We start from the raw sequence: 11,352 nt of genomic DNA, 5'->3' as shown, positions 1-11,352 counted from the left end.
GTGTGTGTGTTAAGGGATTTAGATTGTAAGCTCCAATGGTGCAGGGACTAATGTGAGCGAGTTCTGTGTACAGCGCTGTGGAATCAGTGGCGCTATATAAATAAATGGTGATGATGATGATACCATGTCTGTATTGCACAAGAACACGTTCATTAAGGCTTCTGCCTTAATTGTCATAATTTAATTTATTTTTGGAGCTTAAATGTGAGAGTTTTAGAGGGTTTTTTTCATGTTAGATAGCGTGAATACGGCGTAACAAGCCTTAATCGGATATGTTAAATCATAACCTTTTATATTGTCAATATAACATATAAAGTAATGTAAGCATAACATATGATATATAGCATGTATAGTACAGTATAACATATAACACAGTACATATAATATAGATATATGGTGTATAAGATATAATATATATGTATAAATATATGTCACATAACTCCCAACATTTGGGCAGGCGGCCTCTGGTCAGGGGGCGTGGCTACATCACAATGTGGGTGTGGACACATATAACACAGTACTTATACTATACATATATGGTGTGTAAGACATGGTATACTAATGTACACATAATATATCATATATACCAAAAATATAGTATAGTTTAACATATAATAGGCACATTGCTCATATAACATACAGTCCATATAAATACATATATGGTGTGTAGGATACGTTAAATAGATATATATTATACAATATATAATGTCCCAACGAAGTCATGTAGAGATAATATATGATATTACCATATATAAAGTATAACATACTGTAAATGTAGTTGAAAAACCAGCAGCTCATCTAATCTCTGTTACAACCATTAAACAGCCGGGGATATAATAATATCACTTCAGCCTTACTTCCAGCGCCCCATTCCAAAATGGCCGCCGAGTCATCACCTTGGTTTAGTCCGCGGATAGTCAGAAAAACCAGCGAGAGTACACTAGAGGAAAATATAGGTTTACTTTACTATGAGAGCATCTGTACCCGATACAAAAGAGCGGCGGCCATTTTCTTTGAAATATACACAGTTCCAGGACTTAATGTAGACCAGCGGCGGCCATTTTCATGTAGTCTCCGGCTAATATCCAGTGACGTTACGGAAGGTGAGTGACTACAGGATGTTTTATGTGGTGTAAAGGACGGAGGTAAGGTGTTCTGTGATATATTATCTGTATATAGGAGATATAAGAAGAAGAATAAAATGTCTCCCAGCACACAGTGATATGGGGGATTATTATTATATGGAGGAGAGGGGGCTCTACAGTGATATATGATGAGGAATAGGACATCTCCCAGCACACAGTATTATGAGGTATTATTGTTATTATGTAGACGAGAGGAGCCTGTACAGTGATATAGGAATATGAACATATATATATATATATATATATATATATATATATATATATATATATATATTTATTCAGATTATTATATAGAGGAGATGGGTTATACATATCTACCCTAACCCTACACCTATTCCTTTCTCTCCTCCTCTAACCTGTGCTCTCCACCAATTCCCTTTGCTCCTACTTCTCCTGTACTCTTTACCCTGCCTATGCGCCTTCTTCCGCTCTCCTGTCCTCTCCTTTCCTGTCCACTCTGATCCTTGTCCTTTCCATCCTTTTCTCCGCTATACTTCCCCAGCTTTCTCCCCTGTTCTCTGCACCTCTTACCCCTCTGCAGCTACCTTCCCTCCTCTCTCCTGTACTCTCTACCTGTCCCTTATATGAATACTCTCCGTCCTACTTCTCCTATTCAGTACTGTCCTCTCCAACAGTCTCCTCTGCTCCTATTGCCCTTCCTCTGTCGTCTTCACCCATCCCCTCCATGATTTCTTCTGTCTCTTTGCTTCCCTCTACACTCTGCCCCTCTTTATTCCCATCTTCTTCACCCCTTCTCTACCCCTCCTCTCTCCTGTGCTCACCACCCATCCCCTTTGTCTTTATCCCATCTTATCAGTACCTTTTCCAAAAAGTACGTACAAACTCATTGATTGACATAGGATCTCAAGGCCCACCTTCAACATCTTGTGTGTATCCCTGTGCTGCAATTTCTCTTCCGAGTAACTCTGCTCTCCCAAACTAATCGAAAAAGCTGCTAAGGATTATCCCACTGCTGCCTCCAATTATAAACTTACCAGAGTGGGCTTACTCTGCCACCCTGTCAGTTTATCTGTGGTTTTACCAATTTGTGTTTGGGATCCGTCAATAACCTGCTGTTAGTGGCCACTCTTACTGCTGTCACTCAGCCACAAGCCACTCACCGAATGCAAGTGTCAATTGCGCATCATTTTTAGGTAAATAATCACTGGAACTGCTTGGGTGGTGAATATAACTGCTGCAGCACCTCTTTGCTGGTGACTGTTACTGGGTACTGGATGAGGACTGCAGGGTAGTAGGTAGAGTGTTAACTCAGGTCTCTTGGTTCACTATAGGACAGCTGGGAAATGGAGTAGAGACATGGTTCTCCCCAGCACCTATTTCCCGGGTGGTCTACCAGGCAGTTTTTACTTGCCATCCGGCTCTTGGAGTCCTATAATAATATAATAAATCATTGTTTCTCCTTTTAGAATAGGCACAATGTGAGCACTACAGCCAACAGTGTGTTAGACCACTGACCACCAGTCTGACCAGTCCTGGCAGGTGTGGGCAGTATCCTCCAAAATTTTCAATATTATTATAATAGTACCAAAACTGCCCCATCCGGCTACTTCTTAATGTCACCTGGGAGGCAACATTTTCTGGGGAGAACACTAAGAGACTGTAGATCACAGTATTACAGCAGGTGATAGAATGGGTTTTTTTGCTCTTAAAAGTGTCTTTAAAAGGACTACACATTAGTTTGTCCTACTGATGGTGTATCCGGAAGTATAAGATGGTACACACACAACACAGCAACACGTTGTGACAGGATGAGCTTAATCTCCCACCCTGTCTTTTTGTTCTCATTACAGTGTATCTTAGTTTTCTTTTGTTAGTAACGGCAAGTTACTGATCTCTCCTACTAGTATCACCTGCCACTAGACACACGACTGCTGCCAATGCCAACTGTTCATTAGTTGTAGGAGAGTAGTCTCTGCCACCACCCGGCTCCTGACCTGGAGCCTATTTCTTCTGGGTGGTGCTGTAGCTGCGGCAGCGCCCCCTTGCTGGTGACTATGGCTGTTCCTCCTTAATCCTTACAATTTTTTTAAATTGCATTTGTGGCTAACCTGATTGAGCTAGGGAGTTGGGCAAGCTTTCATTTTAGACCTCTTTTTATGGGCTGTTATACGATACATAGCACAGTAGTATGTTTCAATAAAAAATTTTTGAGGGATTCATGAAAATTGTGTTTATTGAGGCAATAAACACCTGAGAAAATCAACAAAACAATAATTTTTCTAGTTCACTTTATTAACTCTTCAGGTGTGTGAGATTTTACAGGCATCACCTGCTCCCACTTCTGCACAGGCATCATCATCATTTATTATATATAGCGCCAACATATTCCGTAGCGCTTTACAATTGGGGACAAACATAGTAATCTAATAAACAAACTGGGTAAAACTTTAGTGGAGAGATACTCTTATGTGAAAAGACAATTCAATTGTGTAAATTACCCGCCTTTTACAGGGACAGGGTAGTTTTGAATGGGCTTTAATTAGTGAAGAAAGCTCCTAGACTAGACTAGGCTAGTGGGGAAGTTATTATAATTAGCATTGTTAGTATTATTAATATTATTTAGAAGAGACAGATCTGATGATATGAAGACAATTAAGAGAGCTCCCAGCACATTCAATTTATGATATGCTATATTATACATACCATATATATTATATAGAAGGGGGGCTGAATCACCCACTAGATGACAAAGACGCACTGTTTATGATTTAGGGCAGTGGTCCCCAAACTTTTGCAGTTCGCGGCACCCTTAGAGTCTCCATAATTTTTTCAAGGCACCCCTCCAAAATAATTACTGAGCAGTCCTTTTTTGGAAGTAGTTGGGTCGAAAAAAATGTAATAAGTATTTAGGTCAGGACAGAAATACTGCATCCAGACACTCAGCCCCCTCTGCATCCACTCTGCCCCCTCTGCATCCAGACACTCTGCCCCCTCTGCATCCAGACACTCTGCCCCCTCTGCATCCAGACACACTGCCCCCTCTGCATCCAGTCCCTCTGCCCTCTCTCACGCTGCCCCCTCTGCCCTCTCTCACGCTGCACCCTTCCTCTGCCCTCTGTCACGCTGTCCCCCTCCTCTGCCCTCTGTCACGCTGCCCCCCTCCTCTGCCCTCTGTCACGCTGCATCCCGGTGCCACGCGGATTGGTAAGTTTTTGTTTTGTTTGTTTTATCTCTGGCTGTCCCCCTCCTCTGCCCTCTGTCACACTGTCCCCCTCCTCTGCCGCGGCCAGCCAGAGATAAAACAAACAAAACAAAAACTTACCAATCCGCGTGGCGCCGGGATGCAGCTTGTCACTGAATGTCAATACTCAGTGACAAGCTGCGTGAGAGAGGAGGATGCTGGGTCCTGGCGCCGCACAGATTGGTAAGTTTTTGTTTTTTTTGTATTTACTCTGGCTTCACCGCGGCACCCCTGTGACAGGGGTGCTGCGGCGCACACTTTGGGAACCGCTGATCTAGGGGATTATATTATATTGGAGATGGTTGTCTGTTTATTGAAACATAATTAATAAGATAATATACAGTATATATGAATTATCAGTAATATAATATAGTAATAGCTATAGAAACTGTCCCACATAAACCCTCTTTCTTTATACAACAAGTTAACTACCTTTTAAGCATGCAGCATTTTTCTTAGCTGGCCACTTGGAAATCATTATCTAATTTTTAAAATCTGTCTGGAGGGCAGACAAGTATGGTTGCCTGTCTCACACAGACTTGCAGCTCTCAGCATGTCATGTGATGGCAGAGGGAAGAAAATAGGGAGAGGTATTTTTCAGTGCACAGAGCAGATTGAGCACAAAGGATTATTTCAAAGCCTCTCAGCTTTATGTGCCATGTGACTGTGGTTGTCATGGTTGGTCACATGACAGTGTGCAAACGCTAAAGTATTCTAAATCATAAATACTAACCTGAAGAAACAATCAATGGAAAAAGGCTAATTACCAAGATTTTTCTTGCAGCCTGCCAAAATGATTTTTGTTAAAAAAACAAAACATTCTTTAAGGGGATTGCTGCTTTAAGATGAGTAAAAGAGATCCCAGCAGACTGTTTATGATACAGGGAACCAATCAGCCTGTCTCCAATTTTAATGTGTTTCCTTCTTTTTGTCAAAATACTGCCTTCCTGAAATGAATTATTAATTAATTATTAATTTTTATTTATAGGGCGCCACTAGGTGTCTGTAGCGCCGTACAGGGACAAACCAAGTTACAATACAAGGTGAGACAGCACAGTACAGTAAACAATAAGCACAGTAACTCGGTGAGCTCAAAGCACAGCTAGAGGGGCGGGGGAGGGGAGAGGGGAAGGTCCTGCATACGGCTGAGCCCGAGAGGGAGGGCCCGGATGACAGGGAAACCCCCAGAGGGGATGGGGGGGGGGGGATGATTTTCTATTCGATCACCTCTGTCCCTGTTCTCTGCTCAGCTGTACTTGTTTACCTCAACAAGTCTTTCCTGTTGTGTTTTGTTATGTAGTCCATGTACCACTGTCATAGCCCATCTCTGAGATTTTTCTATTTCATTCATTCTTTTTTAGAGATAGGACTTCCGGACCTGGTTAATTGAAGCAGCTTCTGTTTTCCTATACTCCCATTCGCTCACTTCTTTCCGCATATGAGGGATACTGACAGTACCTAGAATCTCCCAGACCTCATTTGGGGCTGAAGCTTTTAACTGTGCGGTTCCTACTCTAGTGCTCGATGCACCAACGAGGCCACTGCTCTACAAAGCTTCAAAAACTGATTATAGGCTTACCTATTTACTCAAGCGTTTCAATTATACTCCGTTATTGTGTAAAAGGAATTAGTTCTTTCTTCTGTACTTTGTGAATCCTTTATATGTTCAATTTCCAACCATGGCCTTATCTGTGTGGAGTTTGTATGTTCTCCCTGTGTTTGCGTGGGTTTCCTCCGGGTGCTCCGGTTTCCTCCCACACTCCAAAAAACATACTCGTAGGTTAATTGGCTACTATTAAAATTGACCGTAGTCTGCTATCAAAATTGACCCTAGTCTGTCTGTCTGTCTGTCTGTCTGTGTGTGCATGTTAGGGAATTTAGACTGTAAGCTCCAATGGGGCAGGCACTGATGTGAATGCGGAATCGGTGGCGCTATATAAATAAATGGTGATGGTGATGATGATGATATGTTTATTTTGTATCATGTTTTTTTGCAAAACAGTGACATCCCTTATTCTTTTTTTATTGTTTATATATTGTCATTGTAATACTCAGCACTGTACAGAGAGAATTTAATCATTCACATTAGTTCCTGTCCCATTGGAGCCTACACAGTGTTCTCCCCAGCACCTATTTCCCAGGTGTTCCACTCGGCTGTTTTTACTTGCCATCCGACTCTTGGAGCTCAACAGAGTCCTATTATAATATAATAAACCATTGTTTCCCCTATTAGAGCAGGTACTATGTGAGCACTACAGCCAGCAGTGTGTGTTAGACCACTGACCACCACTCGGACCAGTCCAGATAGGTGTGGGCAAAAACCTCCAACAATTTCCAATATTATTGCAAAGTATTACAACTGCCCCACCCGTATACTTCTTAATGCCACATGGTTGGCCACATTTTCTGGGGAGAACACTGCTACAGTCTAAATCCTTCACCGCACACTAAGTTCAGTTTTTGTCAGAAAAACATACAAGCTCCACACAGATAGAGCTCTGGTTGGAAGCGAATCCATGCCCCTAGGCCTGTGAGTCAGCGATACTAAACATTGTGCCACTGTGCCCCTGTTCATTACCATCTGGGCTTTAGGCACTGGTATAGGACGGTCAGTCCAGTTTTTACATAGGTATAATAATGTCTTTCAACACACAGGGTTACATAGTAGTGAAGAAGACATCTGGTGAGTGTGACACGTCTAGCAGAAGGATTGAGCAGGACCCAAAGCTCCAACTCTGTGCCTCCACCACACTTACTGATATATGAGGGTTACAATAGCCAGAAGATCCTGAAAGTCACCAACAAGATCTTTCAGCTGCTGCCTGGAGAGGTGACTGTTAGGAACAGGACATTGTACAGTAACAGCAGGGGATGTGTCAGGGTCCTATAATGCGTGATGATGTCACTGTCTATTTCTCCATGCAGGAGGGGAAGTATTTGGAAGGACACAAGGGTCTGTACAAGGACGTAATGATGGAGAATCACCAGCCACTCACATCACTGGGTAAGAGGAGGCTTAATCCAGTCCTGTGTGTATAAGAGACACCATCACTGTGTACACATACATTGTTAAAGGTGTATAATACATCAGATATATACAACAGATGAGAGTTCAGTATAATGTTATAATAAATAGCATTTCCAGTTTTCAGTATTTATAATTTTGGAAATTTGCTGATTATTATTCCTGTGGTTTTTTTCTCCACCACCCGAATAAAACTACAGTAAAGAGCAGAATAATTTTGTGGGTTTTTTTTAATCATGGAAGAATGTAAGGAACAGGCACCCAGGGTGTCAGAGAAGAGGGAGTGTTCTATACAATGTAATTGGAGAGGTGGTGCCTATGTAGTAATAGACTTAGCTATAGGTAGCTAATGGTACCAAACAGGGTCCCCCCTCAGTATTAGGAACCCTTCCGCACCATTTTCAAAGGCGGTTTCAAACCCCTCTGCTGCCACTCACCATCTCTGTCATAGTAGAAGCATTTTCCCTTAGTGTTTCATCACAACCTATAATTTTAGTGGTATAAGATACTAGGGGGCACTGAAGCATGTTTTGGGAAGCCTTTCGATTTTTTTGGGAATCTCACCAAATGCCCTTATGATTAAAGAAGAAGTGAATGTTTTAGTCCCATAGTGGAGAAACAAATCTGGTTTCTGTGTAAGAGTAGAGGTGGGACAAGAACATGCTATAGTGTGAATGCAGCGTGTGGAAGGGCACTGAATGCTGTGGGGGCACCATTTCTTGCAATCATATTTTGGGCTATTTCAGCTTTACTGAAAATGCCAGGAAAGTCCTTAATTGGGGGTTTTCTGGCATTTGCATTTAAAATTATAATTCCTAATTATGAAACTTATCGATAGCTTGATTGATACTGTTATATGATGTGATTACTGGTAAGGATAACGTAACATATTGTAAATATTACATACATTTTCCCCAACAGAACGATCTAAAGATCCATCTGCTCTTATTAAGGAGGAATCGGTCTTGTGTGGTGGAGGAAGCCTCACAGCCACCGACATTTATACACCCACAGATTGTTCACAGTATACATCTACTCATATTAAGGAGGAATCAGTCTCATGTGATGGAGGAAACCTCACAGACACCAACATTTATACATCAACAGATCATACACAACATACATCTACTCATATTAAAGAAGAATCACTCTCATCTGAGGAAGGAACCCTCACAGACGCTAACATTTATACACCTACAGATCATACACAGTATACTTCTAGTTATATTAAGGAGGAATCCGTCTCATGTGATGGAGGAAACCTCACAGACACCAACATATATACATCCACAGATCATACACAATATACATCTACTCATATTAAGGAGGAATCAGTCTCATCTGAGGGTGGAACCCTCACAGATGCCAACATTTATACATCTTTAGTTCATACCAAATATAGATCTACTCATATTGAGGAGGAATCAGGATCTTCTTCCACTGATAAATGTATTTATAACAGGTTACACTCAGTTAAACACCAGATTATGGGAAACAGCAATCACATTGCAAATAAATCTTGGTCCTGCTCAGAATGCGGGAAATGTTTTATCAAAAAGTCACTTTTACTTAATCATCATAGAAGTCATACAGTAGAGAAACCATATTCTTGCTCTGAATGCAGGAAATGTTTTCAAACTGATTCACACCTTGTTGCACATATGAGAATTCATACAGGAGAGAGGCCATTTTCATGCACTGAATGTGGAAAAGGGTTTACACTTAAATCAAATCTTGTTAGACATCAGAGAATTCACACAGGAATATACCCATACTCATGTGCAGAGTGTGGGAAAGGTTTTAGGTGTAATTCAGATCTTGTTGTACATCAGAGAATTCATACAGAAGAGCGACCATTTTCATGCTCTGAATGTGGGAAAGGTTTCACACTTAAGGTAAATCTTGTTAGACATCAGAGAATCCACACAGGAGAGAAACCCTATTCTTGCTCTGAATGTGGGAAATGTTTTAAAATGAGACCTCAGCTTTATAAACATCAGAGATCTCACACAGGAGAGAAACCCTATTCTTGCTCTGAATGTGGGAAAAGCTTTATATGTAATTCACTACTTATTGTACATCAGTTGATTCATACAGGAATATTCCCATATTCATGCTCTGAATGTGAGAAGTGTTTTAAAAGTCGCTCACAACTTGTAGTCCATCAGAGAATTCACACAGGAGAGAAACCATATTGTTGCTCTGAATGTGGGAAGTGTTTTACATGCAAATTAGTACTTGTGAGACATCAGAAAACCCACACACAAGAGAGACCATATTCTTGCTCTGAATGTGGGAACTGTTTTAAAAGTCGTTCACAACTTGTAGTACATCAGAGAATTCACACAGGAGAGAATCCATATTCTTGCTCTGAATGTGGGAAATGTTTTAAACGTATTTCACACCTTGTTAGACATCAGAGACTTCATACAGGTGATAGACCATATTCTTGCTCTGAATGTGCAAAATCTTTTGTGACTAATTCAGAACTTGTTGTACATAAGAGATGTCATACAGGAGAAAGACCATATTCATGCTCTGAATGTGGGAAGTGTTTTAGACATAATTCACATCTTGTTAGACATCGTAGAACTCATACAGGAGAGAGACCATATTCTTGCTCTGAATGTGGAAAAGGGTTTAGACGTAAAGCGGTACTTACTAAACATCAGAGAATTCATACAGGAGAAAAAACAAATTGTTGTTCTGAAAGTGGTCTATCTAAACATATAAAATGCCACAGCTAAAATTATTGTATGTTTGCTATTTAACTTATTAGAAATGGTAAATTTAAAACTGAAGTTGCCTTTAAAAAAGAACTGCTAATAATGTTCACAGATATTATGTAATAGGGTTCCAGCTGGGCAGAGGAGCCCCTCAGCAATATACTGAGGAATTATTTTCATCATTGCAAGCAATTTAGACCTTAATTTTGTATTTGTAATTAAAATGTACATGTACATTGTTACAATTCATGGCAATCTATTTTATCATTTAGCAAAACAATCATGGGAGAAACCTTATGAACCCTTAACAATTACCGATATACATGTATTAGATTTCTTTATGTGTAATTTCATCTTCATGTATATTCTAATAAAAGAATATGAATAAACAATATTTACCCTTTTTTAATTTCTTCTTACACTCATGGAGATGATAAACCATATTATTTTACTCTTGTACAGAATGTGGGAAATGTCTATTGAGCTGAACTACAAATAACATTCATCATCATCATCACCATTTATTTATATAGCACCACTGATTCCGCAGCGCTGTACAGAGAACTCATTCACATCAATCCCTGCCCCATTGGAGCTTACAGTCTAAATTCCCTAACATACACACACACACACAGACAGAGAGAGACTAGGGTCAATTTTGATAGCAGCCAATTAACCTACTAGTATGTTTTTGGAGTGTGGGAGGAAACCGGAGAACCCGGAGGAAACCCACGCAAACATGTGGAGAACATACAAACTCCACACAGATAAGGCCATGGTCAGGAATTGAACTCATGACCCCAGCGATGTGAGGCAGAAGTGCTAACCACTTAGCCACCGTGCATTAGAGATTTCACAGGATAAAACATATTCATATCCTTAGTGGGAAATGTCTCTAAGCAAGAAGCAATCTATGTGTGTTTGAGAAAATCCACAGGCAAAAGACATGTTACTTAATACAGAGATTGTTAAAAGGGAATGTTTCACTTAAACAGGTTTCGCTGTAGAATTATGGAACGTTCTTTTTTTTTTAAACATTTTTTTTTTTTTTGAGTTAAACGATACAAAACATTAGGAATCTGATATAGCAATGCCACATATCAATTCAACAATGCAAGATATATAGTATGTCGTAGTAGAGAAAAAAAACAAAAGGACATCAGCGTATGAGTATCGGATGGGTCCAGTTTTTATGTAGGGAGGAAGGGTAGGGCAGAGGAAAGAAGAGGGACAGAGTAGCTAGAGCCATGGAGA

The 11,352-nt window shown here is 40.4% G+C and overlaps 1 protein-coding gene across 1 annotated transcript; it reads left to right on the top strand.

Annotated features, from left to right (window-relative positions):
- Positions 1–1,098: 1,098 nt before the first annotated feature.
- LOC142102612 (uncharacterized) lies at positions 1,099–10,492 on the top strand. Its single transcript, XM_075187351.1, has 5 exons — positions 1,099–1,145; positions 5,336–5,390; positions 7,003–7,177; positions 7,273–7,351; positions 8,294–10,492. Exons 4-5 carry the CDS (start codon positions 7,318–7,320, stop codon positions 10,117–10,119), a joined length of 1,860 nt encoding a protein of 619 aa, XP_075043452.1. The 5' UTR covers positions 1,099–1,145; positions 5,336–5,390; positions 7,003–7,177; positions 7,273–7,317; the 3' UTR covers positions 10,120–10,492.
- The last annotated feature ends 860 nt before the right edge of the window (positions 10,493–11,352 follow it).

This window comes from Mixophyes fleayi, chromosome 1 (genome assembly GCF_038048845.1).
Source record: "Mixophyes fleayi isolate aMixFle1 chromosome 1, aMixFle1.hap1, whole genome shotgun sequence".
Taxonomy (NCBI): domain Eukaryota; kingdom Metazoa; phylum Chordata; class Amphibia; order Anura; family Limnodynastidae; genus Mixophyes; species Mixophyes fleayi.
The sequence above is the reverse complement of the archived record's forward strand: the minus strand, read 5'-3'. Positions and strand labels throughout refer to the sequence as shown.